The following is a 26,196-nucleotide window of genomic DNA, read 5'->3' as shown; positions in this document are numbered from 1 at the left end:
AACCTATTCCAAATAATAGCAGATCTTTGTATTAATTCGCTTAATATCAATAATTGCGGCAGTTACACCTGAGCACCAAGCTTTGCCAGCTCACTGCAGGGCGGTTCCAGCGATCCCTGGAATGTTTAAATAAGGCAAAGCTGATAAACTGGACTTTATTCACTAATTAATTAATTGAAAATCAAATTGTGATAATTGGGCAAAAAAAATGCAGATTCTGAAAAATTCTCCAGGTCAGCTCGCTGTATGGCCACAGTTGGGCTATTTTCTAAATACCAGTTCTCTGTAATTGAGAGTTTAGTGAATAAAGCACAATGTGTAAGAGTAGAATATTATTATTATTATTATTATTGGCATTTATATGGCACCAACATATTCCATAGCGCTGTTCAATATTATAAAAGGGGGAAATTTAACAATAAATGAGACAATTACAAAAACTTACAGGGACAATATGATGAAGAGGACCCTGCTCAAACAAGCTTACAGTCTAGAGGAGGTGGGGTATAAAATACAGTAGGACAGGAGGAGAATATTAATTATTAATTATTATTATTATTATTATTATTATTATTGAATAGAATACAAACATGCCATGTGTCTGGGGTTTATCAATAGACATGTGAGAAGGGGTTTAATGTGCAGAGTATACTGGCAGTACTTACCATTGATTTGTGAGTGTTTATTTAAGAACTACCCACACTGTCCTCTTGGAGATGTCTCCATTGATTGACACTATGTATCCAGGATGAGGTTCATAGAATTCTCTGAACTGTCAGCCTATGGAGGCATTGTGTGGACACACAGAGCTCTGTACCTGTCTGTGAGATCCTCAGGTAACAGTATCCAGGTGAGGGAGGGGTTGAAGGTGGAGTGCCACAAGCATGCATTACCCTCCCTGTCTGAGAGTTCACACAGCAGCTGCTGATCAGCACAGGGAGAGCTGCAGGCTGGACTCCCACTGCCCAGCTGATCGCTGCAGTTTGAGGCATTTCATGGCTGGGTCCCTGGGCTGAGCAGGACTCACTGAGGCTGGGTGAGGGTGAATGAGGGTGCAGCCTGGAGACCAGGGATTTGGCAGAACCTCAACAGCTAAAACAAACACCATGAATGCAGAGGACTTTAGGAGAGTGGCCATAAGGAGGAAATCCAACCCTCAGATTGGGACCAGGGCCCTCACTGTGCACCTAGGGAGTGAGAAGGAGCAGGAGTTTGGTAAGTACAACCGGCAGGGGTGGTATCCCTGCAACAACAACCTGTGTAACCCAGGAGTATCTGTTACCCCAAGGGTGTCTGTTTTATCTGTAACATCATGTTTAACCCATGGGGTGCCAGCAACATTATGTTTAACCCATTGGGTGCCAGCCCAAGACTGTCACTGTGAAACAATATGTTTAACCATTTGAATGCCAGACCAAGGTTACCCCAGAGATACAGTTTCGGTTACATTTTAGTTGCCTGCTCAGGGGTAGCTCTGTATAGAAAATATTTAACACATGAACCACCTTGGCAGACAGTCAGGACGATTTACTCTGGTGTCAGACTATTGGCTATCAGTGTGCTAACAGTATGTTTAACCCTTTTGATGCCAACCTATTTGTGTGTGTAACCCCTTGGATGCCAGTTCAGGTGGAGTTCATTGATAACACTATGATTGACATCTGTGGTGCCAGTTGATGGAGTGGGGGGGGGGGGGGGGGGTGGGTGGGTGTCTCTGTTCGAAGTGTGTTTAACCCTTTTGATGTAAGTTGGCTTAAATGTGATGAGATCTGTTTTTGTATTCGTATACAGTATACCAATAGCAGGCCTTCTGTCTGTTTGCTTTATAAATACTACATGATTTTATAATCGCAGTGTTTGAGATTATTCACTAAACTGGGACTTGCAGAGAATGTAGGTATTAAATAGTTTAGTTAAAAAAATGCTGAATATGTAAAATTCTCATTGATTTTTACAGATCAGTGGTTTGGCCTCAAGAATGCAATTCCTGTATACATTCTTTAATCATGCCAGTTTAATGAATAAGGCAATATACATTCTATCTATAAAATATCCCTTGCAGAGCGGTTCCATACAGGATACAATGCTATGTTACTGGAATGACTTGTGTTGGTTACTGATTGAATAGCTTCCAAACTGTGACAATAATTATGGTGCAATCTCTGTGTAGCACCTCACTATGCATTCCCGAGCGCACCTCCTCAGTTCTTGGGTAATGCATGGAAAGTTTACACATAGACCTAAAATCTATATTTTATTTATTTAAGATTATAAAACAATATGCGTAGTTTGTAACTGTTAAAATATATATATGTAACCACATTATAACTCTGGGATATACCAAAATCCCAGAATATTGCAGTTTGCAATGATACCTTTTTTATTGGTCTCACATAATATTTCAAAGACAATTGTTAGTCCAATAAAAAAGGTATCATTGCAATACCTAGTACCAGACCAGTATTTTGCATCTTGTCTTCTGGGCTAATACGGCAAATTCAATCTACACTGTGTGTGTGTGTGTGTGTGTGTGTGTATATATATATATATCGGATTAAGTAGGCAGTATTCTCTTTTATCTATGCAAAAAGTGAAGCTTTAGTTTAAGGTATTCCAAGCACCATGTTGAGTGATTTGAAGTGGTTATGGTGCCTACCATTTGTATGTACAGCTTCTTGCTATCAAATGTTGCACACACAGAGATTAACCTCTTACCTTCCGATGGTGTAACTCCACCTACGGCAGCATCATTACCCAGTGGCATCAGCCAAGGAGTATTGGCAGTGGAGTGAAGGTACGTTTGGTTTTAGCATTTCTTTTATTTTAGTTTTTAGTTTTGGGCGCAGACAATCTCTCAAAGGGTTACTCTAACCAAAACCAGTGTTTTATGAACATTTCCCATCAGTCGTCAATACCGAGGGCAAGAGGAGCTCTCTCGGTCCAATGTTCGATGGATGTCATAATCGTTATAATCGCGCATGCGCCACAAGATCTCTAGAGTATCTCACAGACATCCTTACTGTCTCGTGCCACTGGGATGGTGGTCTTCAAATAAACACAGGGACTGCTCAAGTCACAATGCCGCATTAACTAAACACTTTTCATTTTTTATTTTTATATTCCTCCTTCTATCAGGGATTGTTTTCCTTGCTACAATCCCCCCTCCCTGTAATATGTGACCATGTATTATAGTCTCAGCTGCTGTATGTTTGGGGTATCAATACACCTGTTCAAATAGCATCAACCGGTTCCACTTTGTATGTGCGTTTTCTAATTGTTTTGAGAGAATGAAGCTAATTGTTGCAAAATATTTTAACAATCCTTTTATAAGCGTCCCAAAAATATTGTTCTAGTTAGTCAGAATTTATATTAACAATACTAAATATTAGTAAGCAGAATGCAGTCCTGTGGGAGTTGATTGTCCACTATTGCTATTTCTTCCAGGACTTCTGATTAGTGATGTCGCCAACATAAAATGTTCCGTACGCAAACTTCCGCAAAGGGACTCTTTCTGGCCACAATAGTGATGGAAAAGTTGTTTCAAGGGGACTAACACCTGGACTGTGGCATGCCGGAGGGGGATCCATGGCACTCCCATGGAAAATTACATAGTTGATGCAGAGTCTGTTTTTAATCCATAAAGGGCATAAATCACCTAACATTCCTAAATTGTTTGGAATAACGTGCTTTAAAACATCAGGTATGATGTTGTATCGATCAGGTAGTGTAAGGGTTACGCCCGCTTCACAGTGACAGACCAAACTCCTCGTTTAACGCACCGCAGACAGTCCATTTGCATAACCGCAAACTCCCCATTTGCAAAACGTTCATGTGTGGGGGTGCTGGAATGACGTGGGCCAATGGGAGCCTGAATCAACTTTTGGCTCCCACTGACCCTTTAAGAGCGAGCTTGTGACTCGAGTCATGCTCCTAGTGCCAGGCAGGCCACGTGACCACTGCGGTCAGTGCACGCGGCTAAGTCAGAAGAGGAGATCAAGCCGCATGTGGCTCGTGTGGAGGCAGGAGTGATCCAGCCACGTGCGGCTCATGCTTAGGAGCCAGGTCGGTCCCAGGATAAGGTAAATACAGCCACAGCCACTTATCCCAATCACACACCTTTCCTAACGTCCTATCCCATTAAAAGCATATTACCGCGTATTTAATAAAACAGACCCCCTACTTCATCCAGGTTACCGATCGATGGTTCGATATTCTGAGCCCTCTCTGATTTACTGTACACGACTATTCGATATTCCCACAAATTTTATATAGCATTTTATGTTTGTTTGAGACCACCTTAAAAATATTGGATATCGCAAAAAATCATGATCACTATATACTTTCTCTACAAACCTCTAAAACGAACCAAACTACTCATCCATCCGCTATACCACTTTATCCCACCTAGAACTAGTGCCCAGTTAAAATACTTGACTCTTACTTACCCACACTCAGTCATGCCACACACATTTCACCACTACTCTCACTGAATCCCTCTGACTACGGCTAAATTCATCTTCTACATCAGAACACTACTCCTAAGATTGGGTTGTATCCATGTCTCGGGTCTTTCATTTAGAATAGGGGCAGCTTCGGTCTCCTTCAACACTGACACTCCAGTGCATATTATTAAAAGATTGGGCAGATGGAAATCCTCAGTCTACAACCGATATATTCCTCATCCCGAGAAAGAAATGAGGAAAGTTTGGCTTTGTAAATTTGATGCAATAAGTGTGTTTTTCTTTTAATACCTTTTCACCCTCTTTGCATGAACCCGATTTACATATATTACTAATATGTTTCTGAACATATATATTATATTATTCTCTCACTCACTCTCTGGGCCGGCCTAAGACATCATGCAGCCTAAGTCCAACGATAAATGACTATGGGGGGATAATGTATAATATACACAGGTTACTGGCTATGGGGGGGGGGGGATAATGTATAATGAACACAAGTTACTGGCTATGGGGGGATAATGTATAATAAACACAGGTTACTGGCTATGGGAGGATAATGTATAATAAGCACAGGTTACTGGCTATGGGAGGATAATGTATAATAAGCACAGGTTACTGGCTATGGGAGGATAATGTATAATAAGCACAGGTTACTGGCTATGGGAGGATAATGTATAATAAGCACAGGTTACTGGCTATGGGAGGATAATGTATAATAAGCACAGGTTACTGGCTATGGGAGGATAATGTATAATAAACACAGGTTACTGGCTATGGGGAGGATAATGTATAATAAACACAGGTTACTGGCTATGGGGGGGATAATGTATAATAAACACAGGTTACTGGCTATGGGGGATAATGTATAATAAACACAGGTTACTGGCTATGGGGGGATAATGTATAATAAACACAGGTTACTGGCTATAGGAGGATAATGTATAATACACACAGGTTACTGGCTATGGGGAGGATAATGTATAATAAACACAGGTTACTGGCTATGGAGGGATAATGTACAGGGAGTGCAGAATTATTAGGCAAGTTGTATTTTTGAGGATTAATTTTATTATTGAACAACAACCATGTTCTCAATGAACCCAAAAAACTCATTAATATCAAAGCTGAATATTTTTGGAAGTAGTTTTTAGTTTGTTTTTAGTTATAGCTATTTTAGGGGGATATCTGTGTGTGCAGGTGACTATTACTGTGCATAATTATTAGGCAACTTAACAAAAAACAAATATATACCCATTTCAATTATTTATTTTTACCAGTGAAACCAATATAACATCTCAACATTCACAAATATACATTTCTGACATTCAAAAACATAACAAAAACAAATCAGTGACCAATATAGCCACCTTTCTTTGCAAGGACACTCAAAAGCCTGCCATCCATGGATTCTGTCAGTGTTTTGATCTGTTCACCATCAACATTGCGTGCAGCAGCAACCACAGCCTCCCAGACACTGTTCAGAGAGGTGTACTGTTTTCCCTCCTTGTAAATCTCACATTTGATGATGGACCACAGGTTCTCAATGGGGTTCAGATCAGGTGAACAAGGAGGCCATGTCATTAGATTTTCTTCTTTTATACCCTTTCTTGCCAGCCACGCTGTGGAGTACTTGGATGCGTGTGATGGAGCATTGTCCTGCATGAAAATCATGTTTTTCTTGAAGGATGCAGACTTCTTCCTGTACCACTGCTTGAAGAAGGTGTCTTCCAGAAACTGGGAGTTGAGCTTGACTCCATCCTCAACCCGAAAAGGCCCCACAAGCTCATCTTTGATGATACCAGCCCAAACCAGTACTCCACCTCCACCTTGCTGGCGTCTGAGTCGGACTGGAGCTCTCTGCCCTTACCAATCCATCCATCTGGCCCATCAAGACTCACTCTCATTTCATCAGTCCATAAAACCTTAGAAAAATCAGTCTTGAGATATTTCTTGGCCCAGTCTTGACGTTTCAGCTTGTGTGTCTTGTTCAGTGGTGGTCGTCTTTCAGCCTTTCTTACCTTGGCCATGTCTCTGAGTATTGCACACCTTGTGCTTTCGGGCACTCCAGTGATGTTGCAGCTCTGAAATATGGCCAAACTGGTGGCAAGTGGCATCTTGGAAGCTGCACGCTTGACTTTTCTCAGTTCATGGGCAGTTATTTTGCGTCTTGGTTTCTCCACACGCTTCTTGCGACCCTGTTGACTATTTTGAATGAAACGCTTGATTGTTCGATGATCACGCTTCAGAAGCTTTGCAATTTTAAGAGTGTTGCATCCCTCTGCAAGATATCTCACTATTTTTAACTTTTCTGAGCCTGTCAAGTCCTTCTTTTGACCCATTTTGCCAAAGGAAAGGAGGTTGCCTAATAATTATGCACACCTGACATAGGGTGCTGATGTCATTAGACCACACCCCTTCTCATTACAGAGATGCACATCACCTAATATGCTTAATTGGTAGTAGGCTTTCGAGCCTATACAGCTTGGAGTAAGACAACATGCATAAAGAGGATGATGTGGTCAAAATACTCATTTGCCTAATAATTCTGCACGCAGTGTATAATAAACACAGGTTACTGGCTATGGGAGGATAATGTATAATAAACACAGGTTACTGGCTATGGAGGATAATGTATAATAAACACAAACACAAAAAATAAAAAATAAATATAAAATAATAAAAAAAAAAAATGAATGCAGCTTCAGAATTAATCTAAATTGTATGCTGTCTAGGAGGTGGGAAAGTCTGGGAGGGAGGATCTGCTGCTGATTGGCTGGAATGTGTCTGCTGACTGTGAGGTACAGGGTCAAAGTTTACTCAATGAAGGCGAATAGGGGGCGAACCGAACAATGCATATGTTCGCCATCCGGGGCGAACGCGAACATGTTCGCCAGGAACTATTCGCCAGTGAACCGTTCGGGACATCACTACTTCTGATTAGATTTTGTTTGGTTTCAAGTTCTTTGATCTCAATGTTACATGTGGCTATCAGCTACTTGGCGTCTGTAGTGAGTGGCAGGAACAAGCTGTGGGCAGCCGGTTACATTGTGTCGTGTTTAAATGTTTAACCCCTTAAGGACACATGACATGTCATGAAAATTGTTTATTTCACACATAACAAAATGGAAATCATTAAACACGAAGTGTTCATTTTTAAAGGAACCCTATCGGTCAGGAAAAGGTTAAGTATGAACAGACCTGTTTGCGATATGAATTGAGAAGGGGTTTACATCTTTGCACTTTGTGCATCCTGACCCTCCTAATGTTCGGCTTGCAGAGTGCTAAGCATGACACCGGCAGAATATTAAGACATTAAAGGGTTACTCCAAGCACCATTCCACTCCACGACCACTCCAGTGATTTGATTTCAGCTCGACAGAAGCCGGATGCACGTCACTGGCCACTGGAGGACCTTCAACACCCAGTGGGGATCTAGTAAAGAAGGCAAATCATTTAAAAATAATTTGCCCCATTGCTGGGAAACAGGGCCAGGGTACTTCTAGCATCCTATCCACTACAGCGGGCTGTACTGGCTTTGATGATTGGAGTAACTCTTTAAGGTTTATTCACTAAATAGTGAATTCAAAATCTAATTATAATTCTTGGGCTTCAACAGCCAAGCTATGGCTATAGATCAGTTGGAGAATTTTCCAACACTCACTATTTTAACCTAAATGTTGCCGTTTAGTGCAGTGCTCTGCAACAATGTGTCTCAATATATGAAATGCATATTGTTCCTCCAGTGTTACACCTTATCATCATCTAAAAGCGTGACAGAATAGTAAGTAACGTGTCACACTAAAATGTAACCGTTTCTAATCTCTCTATGTAGGTCCTCCGCTACACTGAAAATGTTCCCATGACCTCTGTTTAATAAATGGAACAATAAGTGGGGCCAAAGATGTTGCCGTTTTTTTTCTTTAAACAAATTCAATTGTAAAGTGGCTGCAATTCACATAACGAATATGGGGGCTATCTTAAAGAGGCATCCCTTAATGTCAAGCAACATATTACTATATACAAATCTCTTTATTATACAAACAAAGTAAATCAAACCAAAATGCAAAACAAACACTGTTGCAAGACTATAACAACCAGTGACAGAGGCTATAACAACCAGTGACAGAGGCTATAACAACCAGTGACAGAGGCTATAACAACCAGTGACAGAGGCTATAACAACCAGTGACAGAGGCTATAACAACCAACGACAAGACTGTAACAAATAGTGACAGAGTCTATAATTTATACTGTTACCAAGGTGATCCCTTGAGAAAGGCACTTGTAGGTGTGCCGAAATGTTGGGGTTTTGTTTTGTACACGTGTCCAGCCCTTTTAGGTAGTATGCAAGTGAGCTTTTATACCTGTTTGAATTAGAGCATATTTTATAGTCTCTGTCACTGGTTGTTGTAGTCTCTGTCACTGGTTGTTGTAGCCTCTGTCACTGGTTGTTGTAGCCTCTGTCACTGGTTGTTGTAGCCTCTGTCACTGGTTGTTGTAGCCTCTGTCGCTGGTTGTTGTTGTAGCCTCTGTCGCTGGTTGTTGTTGTAGCCTCTGTCGCTGGTTGTTGTTGTTGTAGCCTCTGTCGCTGGTTGTTGTTGTTGTAGCCTCTGTCGCTGGTTGTTGTTGTTGTAGCCTCTGTCACTGGTTGTTGTTGTTGTAGCCTCTGTCGCTGGTTGTTGTTGATGTAGCCTCTGTCGCTGGTTGTTGTTGATGTAGCCTCTGTCGCTGGTTGTTGTTGTTGTAGCCTCTGTCGCTGGTTGTTGTTGTTGTAGCCTCTGTCGCTGGTTGTTGTTGTTGTAGCCTCTGTCACTGGTTGTTGTTGTTGTAGCCTCTGTCGCTGGTTGTTATAGTCTAGTAACAGTGTTTGTTTAGTTTTTCATTTATTTATTTTGTTTGTATAATAAAGAGATTTGAGTTGTTAACCAATGTGTGCTGTTTGTTCTTTATTCATTTCATATGTCTCAATGCTTTAAAGGGACAAAAAGGGTCTCTGTCATTGTAAGGGGATGTACTACAACCATTTATGGGAATGATCAGAGTATCTTATCTACTCAGACTGATTTCTGGACACGTCTATTGTACTCTAAAGACTAATAAATGAGAGTATTAAATCTGTAAAGCTTTGCTACACGCTCAGACCGTAAACATTTGGAACGGTTTGCCCTTATTCGGGTCACTTCTGAGGTATGCTGTTATGTATACCCACATGGTTGAGTAAATACTAAATATAGCTGCCTGTATTGTGTGCGAGTGCAGGTAGAGTGTAGTGTGTGTGTGCACAGGTTCTGTCAGGATGAAGTGTTTTGTTTACAATCTGCGTTCAGACTTTGGGTGTGAATTAATAAAACAAGCTGGTATTAAGCACTGCCTGATTAGATAAGCATGCCAGGCAAACGCCCACCGTGGCATTCACCCCGGGGCAGAGACATGAACCAAGAGATTCTGTTTGTTCCTTTAACCCACGAGGATAGAACTGAAAAGGCCTCCATTATTCTCAACGTCTTGAAAACAATGAGGAATAAAACGTCTTATTTGTGGAATAATGACTCTTCAGTGAGTTTTTTTGTAGTTTATGTCCTTGTTTCTTTCTATCTTTGTGTTATGACCGTTATGATATTGATCTGTTCTATGAAAGATCTGCTGATTCTTCTTGCGCAACGCGAGCAATGTTCACATACTCAAAGTTCAACGCTACGCTGCCCATCGCAAATAACAGCAGCTGCAAGCTTTTAACCCCTTAAGGACACATGACATGTGTGACATGTCATGATTCCCTTTTATTCCAGAAGTTTGGTCCTTAAGGGGTTAAAGAACCGTTTTAGAAAAGTCCGACAAAGTAATTCAGCTGTACAAATTCTACAAGGACAACTGTCTACAAACTTTCACTGCTCATTTTTTTGAACGTTTATTGCATTTAATGAAACTTAATGATAGATTTATTTTATGTGTATTTTATTTTTGCAGTGCAGAGTTAAACATTCATGTTTGTAATGACATTTTCAACAAGACTATACACAACAGGAACGGTTGCTAAATTTTGACTTGACATGTCGTGAATACCGCAATTATTTATTCATTTAATAAAATTCACAAGCGAGATCAGCATGCCTTGAGATATTACTAACCGTGTGATCGTAACGGCAGAGATTGTAAAAAGAACATGGAGGAGGTGGGCTAGGTAACAGTTAACAAACAGAAACATGTCACCATACATATGACCGACAAGTGCTTATAATGATGAGTAAAGGAGTGCATATCATGAGGTTTATCAAATGAAACACAGTAGGAGACACATTATGATACAATAATAGTAAACCGTTGGAACACTGTATAAAATAAAATGCTATAATTCATCTATTTTAATAGAGAAAGGCCATTGGGGGTCGTATGTAATCGAATGTTCGTATCCCCACCCCCACCCACCAGACTGCAGCATAGCATCCTAAAAAGTGCTCATGCAGTCAGCCCACACCATTTACTGGTAGAGCAGAGTCCCATTGAGTAGACTGAGGCCTACAAGCCTCCAGCTCACAACCCAGCAGGCCATCATGCTTCCTGAGAAAATGAATATTTTTATCTGTGTGAGCGGCCATATTGGGTCAGACTGTGTTATCTGACCAACTGCTGCTCAGACGAACACACAGAGCAATTATTGCAGCAGCCAATTAGGTTAAACAGCAATTGGTCAGACAACAGAGTCTGACCCAACATGGCCGCTCAGTCAGATTAAAAAGCGCAATTGTCTCAAAAAAAATCAATATATGTCATTTAGAAATTAAGTTTTATTTTAATAAATGAGAAGTGAAAATTTGATGGTTGTTCTTTAAGGTAGGCCATTAACATGCGCTCGTTTATTTATTATAGAATATGTTTAATTAGGAAAGTTTTTAAAATAGCGTACGGTTATTAATAAGGGTTTATTTCACACACAACAAAATTGAAATCATTAAACACTACGTTTTCCTTTTTAAAAGGAACCCGGTCTGTCAGGAAAGGGTTAAGTATCAACAGACCTGTCTGGGAAATGAATTGAGCAGGGGGTTACATCCTCCTAATGTTCGGCTTGCACAGTGCTAAGCAGAACGCCGGCAGAATATTAGAACACGTTAGAGGGTTACTCCTAGTACCATGACCACTGCAGTGATTTGAGTTCAGGTCTACAGAAGCCAGATGCACGTCACTGACCACAGGAGATGAAGAATACTTTAGTAACATAATATTTGATAAATCGCTTGGTCTTTTCCAGTTGGGATCTATATGGGACAGAGGTATCCGAAGATCTATTAGCATGGTTTCCTACCTGTTCCCCTTTGCGTGGTTATAATTCAATTGATCCACATAATGTTACTTAAAACATTGACTGGAATGCAAACAAACTAATTCCTGACTTAAGTGGCACATTGTGACAATGTAGTACTACCCACTGACACATTCTCAACTTTCCTCTCCCCCGTGTTGTGTATAGTTTCTGCCTCAGGGTTCCTCTGAATGAAGCCCAACCCAGCCTTGGACACATTTTAGCTATTTCGTCAGGACACGTTTCTCTGTTTGTGATATTTGCTTCTACCCAGTGACCTGTGTTTACATTTGGATTACGCAGGGCAATCTCTACCCAGTGGGACTCTGTGTTTAAATATAGAATACCATCTACCTTAGACATAAATACGGTTATTACAGCATGGTTCACATACGCAAAGTATCTCTGTGTGAATGATGGTACTCCGAGACCCCCATTGTGCCAGGATAAAGAAGTCACATGCCACATATGGTATATTGCTGTCTGTCATTACAACTAACAGGGGATAGCGCAATGCAGAAAGTCATACCAAAAAAATCTTTCTTAATAATAAGATGAAGAATTTAAATTCTAAACAAAATAAAAATACAAATAACTGCAACAAAGCAAGTTTGACAAGCAGGACCACAGGAGTGGGCTGTGAAGAGGCTTAAACAAGCGTACGGTCAGAAGTAGTGGGTTTAATTACACACGCCCTAAGGTACCAAGGCGATAGGGGTGAACTGTTAAAAGGTTAGATAACTCATATAAAGAAGGGTTTTTTTTTGTTTTGTTTTTTAGGAATGAAACCTAGGAGGAAATCTAACAGGGTGACAGAGGGTGCCCCACATACACAGGGCAGCCCACGAATAGTTCTGTTGACAACAATAGGAGATTGTTCATTTAATAGGCAATGGATTGTAAGAGGTTAACAGAGCTGAGGAGAAGTTCCCTATAGAATTATCAGAATATTTTACACAGCCCCAGGGGCAGGATGTGCAGCTGTAACTAAGCACTGAGCCCTAAACAAGGGATATAAATGGCTGGAAAGATGTAACAAGCTAACCGCTTAGCATGGGCTAAAAATAAGAAACCGGGTGGAAATAGAGGGGAACCCAAAATAGCCAAAGAAAGAGTGGAAGTAAACAGAGAGGTGGATCAATAAGATGATTAGCAAGATGTAGCTTGGATAGGGGAAGGGGGAGGTCTGTAAATGATGGAAGAATAGAGAGTTAGCCCTAAGTGCTAACTCTCTGACGATTTTCTATAGTTGGATTATGATTGAAAAGATGTTTTAAAAGTTAGGTTTAAATGGCTAATATTGTAAATTCCCTATTTATGTCGTACATTTTGCTCTTTTAGCTTATTTTTTGCAATTTGGTTTTCAAACTTCCTAAGGTTTGGGATTTGGTGAATTGCCTTCCAGTATTGTGAAGTGTAAACTTTGTATTTATACTTTTTATTAACATGTTCTATTGTTTAATTTTCTATTCTTCATGGTGCGCACTACATCTCAGAGAGGGAGAGGGTCCACCATTCCTCAGGTTTCTGCCAGCATTAGGACAAAGTATATAAATTGGTTTTATATTTCATTGTACCCTATTGTGACAATGCAATGTTTTGTGGACCCTGTACATACTTGAAGAGAAATCTCAATGTATCCTTCAAGGTAAAATATATTTTACAAATAATAGACGTGCAATTCATTTCGGTCTGAATTTAATTTCGGGTGAATTCCTGCCATTTGGATGTTTCCGAATGTCCGAATTTCTGTATTACCGAACTGAATTGCCGAAGTGACGAATTTCGGAAGTGCCAACGTGCTTCGGATTTCTGAAGAGTGGCTATATGGGAGAGTGAGGGAAAATGAAGGGAATGATGACAGGAATCTAATCCTAACCTTAGCCCTAACCCTAGTAAGGTTAGGGGTAGGGTTAGGGAATTGCCAAAGTCCCGAATTTCGGAAGTGCCGAGCCAAATTTGTTGCCTCTGCACATCCCTAATAAATAAATAAGTGAAATATGACAACACACCGGCCAGACGGAAAGGATCCCAGTACAGAATGTGCCTGGAATGTCTCACTGTAACGGTTTCATTGATAGAATTGCAGGCTCATTGTGTAACTACGGTCAATGAGGGTGTTTTAGGATGTATTGGGAAACTGATGGTTCAAAGTTCACTCTCACTAAAGACGTCCAACAGGATTTTTCACTAAGCTTTGAATTGCTATGGATTTAGTTGCATCTGAAATTTTTCCCTAATCCGTTTTCAGTTTGCTATTTTAGCCTTCACCAAATATGCTTTATTTTCTAAAGTTGCCTTTCAGTCTCTGCTGCAGCTGCCCACTACGTCTTTGAAGACGTCAACACGCCTGTCGATGTCTTCTGCGATCTCCTCCAATCCAATGATACTCACAGAGCAGCATATCACAAGTATAATGCCAGCATGAACAGCATTTGATACCAGGACCGAGTTTCACTGTTCTGGAGGAGGAAGCGCCTGTAGTACTTATCAGAAAGACAGCCATTATTTATGTATTTAACCCTTTAAGGTAACTGTATAAAACAGCAATATTTTATACTGTAGGGTTAAAATGACAGGGCCACTGCACCATAGAGATTAAGTGGTCTGGGTGACTTAGTCAGTTAGAAAGAGTTAATTAATGCTGACAACGGAGTTGGAATATTTTCCTTGAATTTCTGATATTTTGTAATGAAGGTATCAGTCTAGGAAAATAAATGAGGTGAATGTTTAATTTTCCCCAGGCTGTGACTAGGAAAACATTGGGTTATTCTAAAAGTAAGCTAAATATCAAACAATCAAAAAAACAGGTGAAGGTGAATAGGTGAAGAATTCTAGTATGTATCTAGTCCACTTCTTGAGAGTCGGGGATGCTGTTAATGAGTTCAGTTAAGGTTATTTATTAAAGTGTAAATTGTTGGGAATGCAAAAGGAATTTAAATTATAGTCCAAAATAGCTGAACTTAAAATTTAGTCCATAAAGTCACCCTCATTCATACTCTAGTTACAATTATCAGCCTGTGGATGAACAACTTTTTTTTTGTTTTTTTGCCAGAATCCACTAGTCTCTGATTTAATGGCTATAAATTTGCTGGAAATGTGACCCCACTTCCTGCTATCAAACAGTACAGGACATTTCAATGGGTCATAGCATTCTTACAGTCAGGTAGTGGGGAGGAGTGAATGGACTTTACCATTTCACTGTCAGCATTACATTAGCAGTCAAGAGATTGCTGAACATTGCTACAGCAGTGTTAAATGTATCTTAGAAATGTGATTGTACTGTATTTACTATATGTAGGTGTTACCTGGATATGAACATTCTTTTTACATCCTGTCGTCATTTCTAGGAAGCTCTACTGATAGTATTGCCTTCAGGTTCCTTACAAATAAAAAGGGTAATTTGGGGCACACCCGGTACATGCATTTCTCAGATGTGGTGCTGCCGTAAAGACAGATGTTTATACAAAATACAGATTAAGGAACAACACTCACATAAAGATACATTTTACAAGGCATCTTAAAATCCCATATCTTGGCAAACAAATATGGGGATTCAGTTCCATCATATGGCCATATGTTAAGCCCACTGCTACGTTACAGTACCCCAATATTGGTGGCTCCTACACTAATTTTAACATGGGATGTACACCTGCTAACGGCAATATTTACTGCTTAAACTGCTTCCAGAGATTCTTCTCATGTATGCTTTCCTGTGGTCACCTCCAAAGGGGCACCCATAGTGGAGGGGTGGGTGCTCAACCCAAAAGGAATCTGATCTGGTTTCCAAACCTACATAGAAAAAAGGGGAATTGGGGGGTACACCGGGAACATGCATTACGTTGCCGTAAAGACCAGAATTATTGCAAGGTAAAGGACATTATGCTGTCTAAAGCTTTTAATTTCCAAAATATATTTATAAAGGATGAACGAATGTAAAGTAAAGTAAAAAAATATATATACATTTATATAAATGTAATTTTCACATTAATCTCCAAAGCAATATATGAACATTATAGGTTTTTAATGAAATGTTTACATGCTACGTATGCATCTCTTACTTCAAATACATGATGTACCTATATTTATTTCAATATTGTTTTCAATCAATAAGCGCTCAGCAGTGAAAGGGTTAAGGGAGTAGTTCTATACAATCCCAGGTGTACCAAGATTTGGATAATTTTGTGACCAGATATCCAAGCTTTCCAGGCGACATTTCTTCTCCCCAGAAGGTGACTTTCGGACGTCTAATCTATCAGTAACAAGTAATTTCCTTAGAATATGACTTTCCTTATAAGTTATTTATTGACACACACCCTCTGTTTAGCGACATGTTAATTTGAATCATGGATTGAAATATAGCAGTGAATAACCAATCCAGTAAATAACACCCATCATCATCGATGGGTTAGAAATATCCTGGGTCATATTACTAACCATGACTAAATCAATAAAAAACAAAAAAGCACTTTGTAAGTATTCTTTTTATAAACCTGATGTAAATGACTTTCAACTACAGAGTTATAACTCAGTCACTAATAATAAAACCTCCTTGGCAGTTCACACTTTATGAAACCCTATATAGCAACAATTCTTAGTCATCTGTACGCAGTTCCAGACGATGTAAAAATAAAACCACTCCAAGCCTTGTTATTAAAGGGATATTCCAGACTGGAGGTAAATTCATCTTCCTAGCCGTTATTGTAAATATACAGGCTTTACAGCATCTGCATGCTTCAGTCTATGGCCTTCGTGTTCTTCGTAGTTATCACATTTGTGTCTAACATTGGTCTATTAATTGAACTTTTTTCATGTCCCCCTCCAATTATTTGGATTAAGCTTCTGCAATGAGCTCTGACCAGATCAGGAAGCAACTCATTAGTGAGTCAATCACAGACCTACCAACTGTCCCAATTTCAGAGGGAAGGTTCTAAAATGTCCCCAACTAGCATAATGATGTGTTTGTGCTGTGATCAGAGCATTATAACCTTGTGGAGTGCAGAAAAAACAGAGCTCCATGGTTGGGATTGCCTACTAGATTGTCAGGCAGGATGGTGTGCTTTCACACCATGCTGACCTGTCAGTCCTACAGACCGACCTGACCGCTTTCTGGATGGGTCTGCTCCTTTTGGGTGGAGCCAGGGATGCAAATCACATCACAGGCCAGCCCCTGTTTATCTCTCTCCCACATGACATCGACGTTGGGATGTATGCGATCATAGTGATACTTCAACATTCTAGAACACTGGTGAGCTTATCCAATATATACCTGAACAGAAAAAGATCATGGGAGCTGAGGCCAGTTTCTACCCTTCTTCCATAGTTGAACTAATATTGAAGCAAAAATATTTATATGTAAAAAAAAAAAAAAAAAAAAAACTTGCACATAACGTGAAGGTGGTGGATTGTCCCCTGTACTTTTAAAAAGTACTAAGTTTCTGCAGTTACTGTTTCTACTCACCAATTACTACTGAATCCAGGGCCGGACTGGGAATTAAAAGCAGCCCTGGAAAAAAATTATTTCCCAGCCCCATAATGCGTCGCGCCAGCATAGTGTGCAAATACAGAGTTAGAAAAGATAATTTAAGATTAAAAATTATTACTCCAACGTGAAAAAAAGCACAAATGGGCTTAAAAAAAAAACAAGAGTGCAGATTTATTTTAAGCAGACGTGCCTTTGCATATAACCAATGTTTCAGTCCAACTACCTTGACATATTAAGGAAAGCTTGGTAATGGGACTGAAGCGGTGAATGTATGTAGGGCACAACTGTAAAAAATTACGTTATCTTGTTTATTTTGAGGTCCTGTGGGTGCACTCTTCACTTTAAATATGTTATTGTGCTGGAGTATGCACCTAGCAACAAGACTGGGCCAATATCTGATCATTACATATGGTACATATCAATTACATTTCTCTGTGTATTACGTATATATATATATATATATATATGTACATTAATATATGTGTAAATATAATAGGCATAATTTTATATATATATATATATATATATATATATACACACACCAGTGGCGGATCCAGAGCCTGATCTCGGGAGGGGCACTTATAGATTTAAAGAAATAATCCATGCACAATAACCACTACTGCCAGGAGTGCCGTGACCCGCTCCCAGAGTAAGTAGTCAAACCGTTTAAGAACAGTTTGACAACTTACCTGGGGTCTGCTGGGATATGGGGCTGTAGTAGGGTATAAGAGCAGTGGTGCAATGTGTGAGGGGTTCAGTGTGTAGTGTGTGGGGCAATGTGTGTATGGGGGGTCTGTGTGTGTTTATGGGGCTAGAGGTCGCAGTTGTGAGAGTGAACTCTAGCCCGTAGCTCCAGCGCTAGAGTTCACTCTCGCGAGAGCTGGAGCGTTGCCACTGTAACCGCGGCAACGCTCTGTACTCGCGCAAGAAGCGTTCTAAATGGGGTATTGGTGTGGTCCCCGTTCGGGAGGCGAATGGATTTCCTTTGCGGCTTCCCTCCCAAACGGGGAGCGGGTACAAAACATGAAAATACAAGGGAAATATGTTAAAAGAAAGAGGGAAATCCACGAACAGGCAGCGGCTCTGCCACAACTTGCAATATGTTTTCTATGCATCTTTTCCTGATTTGTGTCAAGGGAATTAGCACATTTAGAAAGTCCCAGGAAGATGAGTTATTTACATTTGTAGGTAAGTAGCAGTCAGGAACAAGTGTAACAAAGAACTAAGTGGTCATTTAGATTAAAGGGCTGCCCTTTGAGTGACTGCTAGGTTATCATTGGCCTAATGACGCTGTTCAGGATTAAGAAATGGGAAAACGTCAAAATTTCAATATGAAATGCAAATTAATAAGTAATAGTACTTATAATAAATAAAATTACTTATAATGTGATTAAACCTTTCTAAGAATAACAATCTGGAAAATGAGTTAGAAGAAAGAAGTTAATTATAGAAGCCAATGGAACATGATCTTATTAAATTAATAAAAATATTGAAATTACATGTATTAATGTAAGAGAATCCCCCCTTTTCCCTGTCTCTCTCTCCCTCTCTCCCATCTCTCTATCCCCCTCTTTCTCCCTTTGTGTCTCACTCTCCCTCCCCCTCTGTCTCTCTCTATTCTCCCACTGTCTCTTTCTTCCCTATCTCTGTTTTATTTTCCCCCCTCCCCTTGTGTCTCTATCTTAACCCCCCCCCATCCCCTCCATTTACCTGAGAGGAGTCAGAGAGGGCCGGCCGCTTTCCATGCTGGTGCCGTCGGGCCGGGTGGCAGCCTCGCCGGTCCGGCGGCACTTCTAATGCTGAGGAGGGAGGAGCATGAAGGAGGAGGGAGGAGCATGTCTCTCTACCATGCTCCCTCGCGGTTCCTGTGCTGGGAATTGTGGGAACCGCGAGGGAGCATGATAGAGACATGCTCCTCCCTCCTCCTTCATGCTCCTCCCTCCTCAGCATTAGAAGTGCCGCCGGACCGGCGAGGCTGCCACCCGGCCCGATGGCACCAGCGTGGAAAGCGGCCGGCCCCCTCTGAGTGTGCCACCGGACCGGCCACCCGGTGGCACATACCTCTGCAGCCCCCAGGTGCCGCGGCCCACCGGGAAATTTCCCGGTATCCCGGTGGGCCAGTCCGGCCCTGACTGAATCTCTACACTATAAGCTGCCATGAGCACCACCTGTAACTCCTAGAGCCAAATGGGGAACTCGCCAAGATAATCCATGCACCCCCAGGCACTGGACGACACTTGGCTTGACTGGGGTCCTGGAACCGCTCCCTCCTGGAGCCGAATGGGGAACTCGCTCTATCTACTCACAGGCACTAGACGACACTGAGTCCTGGATGCTCTAGTCCTTACAAGGACTCAGTCCCCATTGAATCCTCCACACTGGAACAGTGATTAGTGATTAGCCCTTTCCCCTCCCAGTAACCAGACGACACCTAGTTCTGGGAGTACACGTTGGAATACGTTTATTGACAGCCAGAACTGATCTTATATGCATGTCCCCAGGCACTCCCCCCTGGACCTGAGAGTAGACTACAGTAAAAACATATACACGATTACATTGGCTCTCATGTCCAGGACACTCCCATACATAATAAGATAATCCCTCCCCTGTGCCTGGGAGATAATTGAGTCAGGGACTGTACAAAACTTGATTATCTCCAGGTCCAAAAAACACACATTTCCCAAACACCTCAAAAGTCCCTTAAAATACATAAATCCCCCTGATAGCCCCGATATGGGTGACCAACATATCCAAAAATCACTCAGATCAGTTCCATAAAATCAGTGCTAACGGGCGGTCAAGTTTGGTAGGCTTTTACAGGTTTCCCTGCAGGGCCCGTAGTCTGTGGGCAGGAGCTGTGTTGTTTCCTGGTTTTGTGCTTTCAACTTTCTCTAGTATCCTACACACCAAAACAAAGTTCCCTTGTAGCACAGTATGAGCATACTACACGGAACAAAATTATAAACACACCACTTTTGTTTTTGCCCCCATTTTTCATGAGCTGAACTCAAAGATCTAAGACTTTTTCTATGCACACAAAATGCCTATTTCTCTGAAATATTGTTCACAAATCTGTCTAAATCTGTGTTAGTGAGCTCTTCTCCTTTGCTGAGATAATCCATCCACCTCACAGGTGTGGTATATCGAGATGCTGATTAGACAGCATGATTATTGCACATGTGTGCCTTAGGCCGGCAATATTCTACCCATATTAGAGGGCTTTAGCCTTACTCTGCTTCTGTGCAAAGCTCTGGCTGCCCGTGTGTACACAATGACAAGCTAATATTAAGGTCAGGGCCCTCTCCAATCCCAGCCGAGTACTTGCCAATTCTGTACTCCGTATAAAGTCCTTTCAGTTAACAAATGACCAGGAAATAAGAGATCATTTCAGACTGATAAATTAAAGTGCAGGAAGGAAACTTTTTAAATTCTAGGTTTAGACAAGGGAATTAAATACAATTATTTAAATAGCACTCGGATATTTTGCAGTGCTGGCCGAGAGAGTGGAGGGGTACTGAGTGACAGAGGGCCGATGTCCTGGAGATGCCCTTGGAAGGTGACGGAGAGCCTTGGTTTCAGCGTACCTCTTAAATGTATGTATTTTTCAGCTCGAAACTCCATGGGTGACCACGTCCAATTGCTCTTGAACTCACCCCTTGATGCACTAACACGTGGTCATGTTCTACAAAAACAATGTTCTCAAATCTACCGTTCATCAGTTCAGGGTATTGTCATCACCAGTTCATTCCATTGTAAATTCTGACAAACCCTTGATTTATTGATTTATTTGTTTATTTTTGTAGCTATTTTGAAAACGTTAACCTCCATACAATCCGGACTAGCGCATGTAACTAAAGTATTTAAAGGATTATGTTCCAGATGACCTGCTGCAGTAATAACCTCAGTTATATTGTAGTGAATCATGTTTATGTGTCCGTTAAACACTGAGCCGCACTACTAAAGCACTTCATTATCATTTGAAATAACCAGTGAAAGATGAGTTCTTTATGGATCTGCTCCTTGTGGATTGCATGTGTGGCTTGTTTCCAGTCTGTTAGTCGGTAACTGATTCTATCATTGATCTACTTTACATGTTAATACTTATCCGACTTGCATCTACCTCCTCTCTAAACCAAGGACCAGGATACATAGCCTGTCCAGTCGTAGCTGACACTATATGCACTGTATCTATTTTTAATACAAAGCTTTTATATAGATACTTCTTTGATATTTTTTTTGTGAATTTGCTCTCATAGCTATTTACTAATATTTTTTTTCTCAAGTTGCTATGATGTATTCCACTAAAGCAAAGGGATGTGTCACTTGTAGTATTGGGCCGCTGATACTCTGCTATTAATGAATTCCTTGTTTTAGGGAGCGAGCACAGGAATTAGACTATGTTCAGAAGAAGTCGTCCTATTTCTATTCTCCGACCTGGCAAACCCTGCATGTGGTCTGGCCAGCCAACATCTCTCAGCTTTGTTTGTGCTGAAAATGTTATAAAAATACTCTTTCTATATTTAATCCCTCCACAAAAAATTACCTGCACACTATCCTAATCCTATTCACATTTAAATCAATGTAACGTTTGTTTGTTTGTTTTTTAGTGTCACTCCAATTGCCATTAAAGTGTAAGTTTACCTGCCACAGTTTATTTTATTTTGTTTCAGCCAGAGTAGTGCCATACTGCAGAAGGCATCAGCTCATAAAAGCATTAATGTTTTTTTGCCAGGAACGAATGTCTCTAATAAATGTATGACACAAAGTTACACATTTAACAAAACTGTGCAGGTTTTAGAACAGCCCCTGGAATTATTGTGAGACATTATTATACTCTGATTATGTATTCAATTCATTTTGGTTCAATGAACGAACGAGTTTAGCCGAAACGAAAATACTAACGAATATCGTACGAAAACAAATTGAAGAATTGACGAATTTCGGTTCTGACTAAACTAATTTCTTTTTCGTACAAATACATTCGTACGAAACAAAAATTTCTGAAGTTCCCAAGTCTTCTGATTATACATTATTTTTATTTGTTAATTTGATTGTTGTTAAAGTTATTGCACCCATTGGAAGTATGTTAGTTCCTTACTGCAGGGTCTAAAATGTTAAGCTCTATGCTACTAGCCAGGTCCTAAAAATCACTAGCCACTGCAAGCCTAGAGGGTACATGGCATACCAAACGTGATGTTCTACTCGCCATGGTTCGATTTTCACTTGTGAGTAGCACATGGAAAGTTTGAGCCCTGCATCTGCCTTCAGGACCATGGGTTATTAATGGGTTAACCTATTTTCCTGCCTTAAGCCATGTAGTCATGTTGTTTAAATACTCTGGGTCAATAAAGTTAAACTGTAACCATTTCTGAATCTTGGCTCCCTTCTTGAACTTTATCAATGATTGCCATATGATTTTGCAATATGATATGTGGCAGGACGTGCAGGCCCATAAACTCGGCTCCAGAACCTGTCCGTAACCTGTCTTTCATACAAAAAAACTCATCTGAGATGATGAAATGAAAAGGCAGATTAACCCCTTAGCAGTATTAATTTGTCTGTGGGCTAATTTACTATTTAACGAGTTGCAATGGGCACTGACCAAAACTGCAGCATTTTTTGTAAAATACTTTGATAATTTGTTTCAGCTCGATAATATTTAGCTAAATGTTGCAGTTTGATTCGAATTTCAGCACAACTCACTATTTAGTGTTTAAACCACTTTATGTCTGTCTTTTAAAAATCCAGGAGGATTTTGTAATCCTGAAAACTGTTGTCAAACCAGTTTTTCTCAAGTTCTACAGTCAAAATATTATCTGATTATCTTTTCCGCCTAATGAATGAGCTATTCACAAGCAGCTATGTACTAAGAATTCTTTCATGCAGAATGTTATTGGAGCACAGATAATTCTTATTGTATTAATCTGAGTGAATGGGGTCACTTTTTCTGAATCGGCCTAATCTACATTTTTTAGTAAAGCATATTAATAATTTAGAATAATTGAATGTGATTAGAAAAATAATTTAATATGGAACAACCTATTAAACAATATACTGTCCTAGATATGGGCCCATTGTCGTGTTAATGTGAATCTATCCTGGTATACATAACTTTATTTCAAATGAAAGTTCTAGACATTTAATTTTTCTGTTATTGTGATAACAGAATTGCTTTTTTAAAAATGAACACTCCAGCCACCATAACCACTGCAGCCTGCCGTGACCTTTATGGTGACATGAGTGCCTTTGACCATCACATGGTAGGATGCCAAACCATTTTTGGAAAAAATTGGCAGGTACGTCAATGTGAATTAAAATCTCCTGTCTGTTCTTCAGGATTCCCTCATTATTGTATACAGTGGTGTATTTTGGATTTGTGCTGCCTTAGGCATGACTAAATTCGGGCACCCCCAAAATCTAAATTTGCCACCCCCCAATTCGTGTCAAGACCACTTTTTTGACTGACAGACACATGCCCTCATTGATACATGCACTGATATGCACACACTGTTTAACCAACACACACTTTCGCTGACACACCCAGTCACTGACAGGCACATACTCTCAGATACACATAAAATGACATACACACACTCACAGGCACACCCATTCTCACTGAAAGACACACACACTTTCACTCGCTCAGACACACACTGACAGCTACACTCACTCACTCACTCACAGTAAGGTGGACAGCCCCAGAACACGAGGCAAACAAGGCATTTGTCTGGGAGCTTGGGGTGGAGTTTTTTGGCGCCCCTCTGAAAGTGCTACCCTAGCCAAATGCCTTGTTTGCCTTGTGGTAAATACATCCCTGATTGTATATCGGAGCTGATGGATGGATTCTGGTCAGTTGATAAAGCACACCGGCACTAGGAATTGTTTAAACCAGTAGAATATTATAATTATAAACAACTTTTTACTCTTCAGACAACGTGTAATATCCCTTTAGCACCTCACTGAGTGGCCTTCTCGCTATCTACTGCCTTCCTACCTTCATATCGGAGGTAATTAATAAATGTTTTCATTTTTGCAAATTGCAGAAACAGGTATATTTTCTAAATAACAAATATGACAGTGTGTCAGTATGTGTGTATTAGTGTCATATCATGTGTATTGATATGTGTATCGTGTTGATCACCCTCCTAGTTATCTAGTTATCTAGACTGTACGTTCCAATGAGAGAGGGCCCTTAACTCCCTCTGTATTTGTTTGTCAATTCTTTTATTGTCTCAGATGTCTTGAACCTTTGTCTCTTATTTGTGCCAATTGTACCCTTGTACAGTGCTACAAAATGTGTTGGCGCTTTTTAAATAAAGTATATTTCTTTCTGCAATTTGCAAATACTAAAATATATTTAATAATTGCATTATTATTAGTTACATTACCGAAAATATATTATTACTATCAGGTGAAGTGTGTATTAACCAAGTTGGGGGTTTGAAGCTTTGTGACTGACGTCTTTTTGGAAAATTTTAAACCAGAACTTTGGACAGACCGTAATTTTAAAAAGTTAATGAATCTAAACGCAACAAATTTTAGTTCCATGAACATCTCTGCACCCTATAAACACGGATTTGGGTAATGATCGTTTATAGAGCGGCATTTTAGAGTTTTTTGACGTTCCCTGGGTGTTCCCTGTTCAGACAGTGATGAAGGTGTGGTGGTGTTTTGTAATCTCTCCTGCATTTGGGAAATGAAACAGACCCATTTGATTTATACCCACATTCGGATATAGGATCTAATTTTCACAAATTCTGAACCTTTGGGTGTAAAAGTATGGCTTTATTGAGCTACTCAGAACAAAACATTTTGGGACCAGAGATGGGCTAGTGATTGTCAAGGCAGCTGAGCACCCCAGATGGAAAAAGGCCATATGGCTAAATCACTTATTTTTTTATTTTTGTTTTTTAAATCTTTTTTTCTTCCTTCGTTTGGTGATTCCTGCCCCGATTTACCATGTCGACAGGAGAGGGATGTACAAAATGCCACAGCAATCCAACCTGTGTGTGCAGCAAAGCAGGTGAATCCCTGTCTTAGATTGGTTAAAACAATATCTGTCTAAAACGTATATAAATAAAATAAAAATAATCGACCTGTTTTAACGTTGACATTTTAGGGAAAATTGCTAATATTTAGCTGCGTTTGAAGTTTGGCTATTTTGGCCTCGTATATTAAATTTACTTCAAATTCCAATAATTCTAATGTGAAAGTCCATGAAAAAAATCATTGGTCGGTTTTAAAATTCAAGGACTTTGCTAATGTGATGATATTAAATCAAGATTTTACTAAAACTGGGAGTCGAGTATTATTTCTCTCCCACGGGAAGTCGTCATGGACAATATTTATTAAGATAAACTTAAAGCGGCACTGTCATGCCGAGTCCCGTTTTTTTTTTTTTAACCCCTCTCCCGCCTCCACTTCATCCAATTGACCCCCTAGTCACTCCCAAATGCCCCTAAGCCCCACACATTACCTATTTTTTATTCTTTATTTTCTGCCCCGATCTTTATTCAGGGCGCCGCCATCTTTGTGTGGGTAGAGGAAGTCCCTGTGGGACACGTCATCTGCCCACACTACACAGACTGTGAGATTCCCGCACATGCCCAGTGAAACACCTGGACATGCGAATGGGAATTTCATCCATTCATTCATTCATCAGACAGACGAATGAATGAATAGAAAAAATCAAACGAACAAACAAACACCGAATATCAGTGTTCGTTTGTTCATTCAGTTTATTACAAGGAGGGAGCTACCGGCGCGCAGCTCCCTCCTTGTAATATGTAAAGACAGAAGCGGCAGGGAGCAGAGCTCCCCACCACTTCATAAGCCCCCCAGGTCCACCCCCTCACTCTATGAGGGTCAATATGACCCCCATAATAGCATAAGGGAGATTAAAATCTCCCCAATGCCCCTACTCGCTATACCGTGAGTAAGGGCATGTC

The 26,196-nt window shown here is 40.3% G+C and overlaps 1 protein-coding gene across 1 annotated transcript in view; it reads left to right on the top strand.

The window, feature by feature from the left end:
• The first annotated feature begins 842 nt into the window (after window positions 1-842).
• The window catches only part of FGD4 (FYVE, RhoGEF and PH domain containing 4), a 154,448-nt gene continuing 129,094 nt past the window's right edge, over window positions 843-26,196 (top strand). The window contains exon 1 of the mRNA XM_063446760.1: window positions 843-1,215. Within this exon, the coding sequence (XP_063302830.1) occupies window positions 1,047-1,215 (169 nt within the window). The 5' untranslated portion in view covers window positions 843-1,046. The remainder of the gene's footprint in view (window positions 1,216-26,196) is intronic.

Source organism: Pelobates fuscus, chromosome 3, assembly GCF_036172605.1.
Source record: "Pelobates fuscus isolate aPelFus1 chromosome 3, aPelFus1.pri, whole genome shotgun sequence".
Classification (NCBI taxonomy): domain Eukaryota; kingdom Metazoa; phylum Chordata; class Amphibia; order Anura; family Pelobatidae; genus Pelobates; species Pelobates fuscus.
The sequence above is the reverse complement of the archived record's forward strand: the minus strand, read 5'-3'. Positions and strand labels throughout refer to the sequence as shown.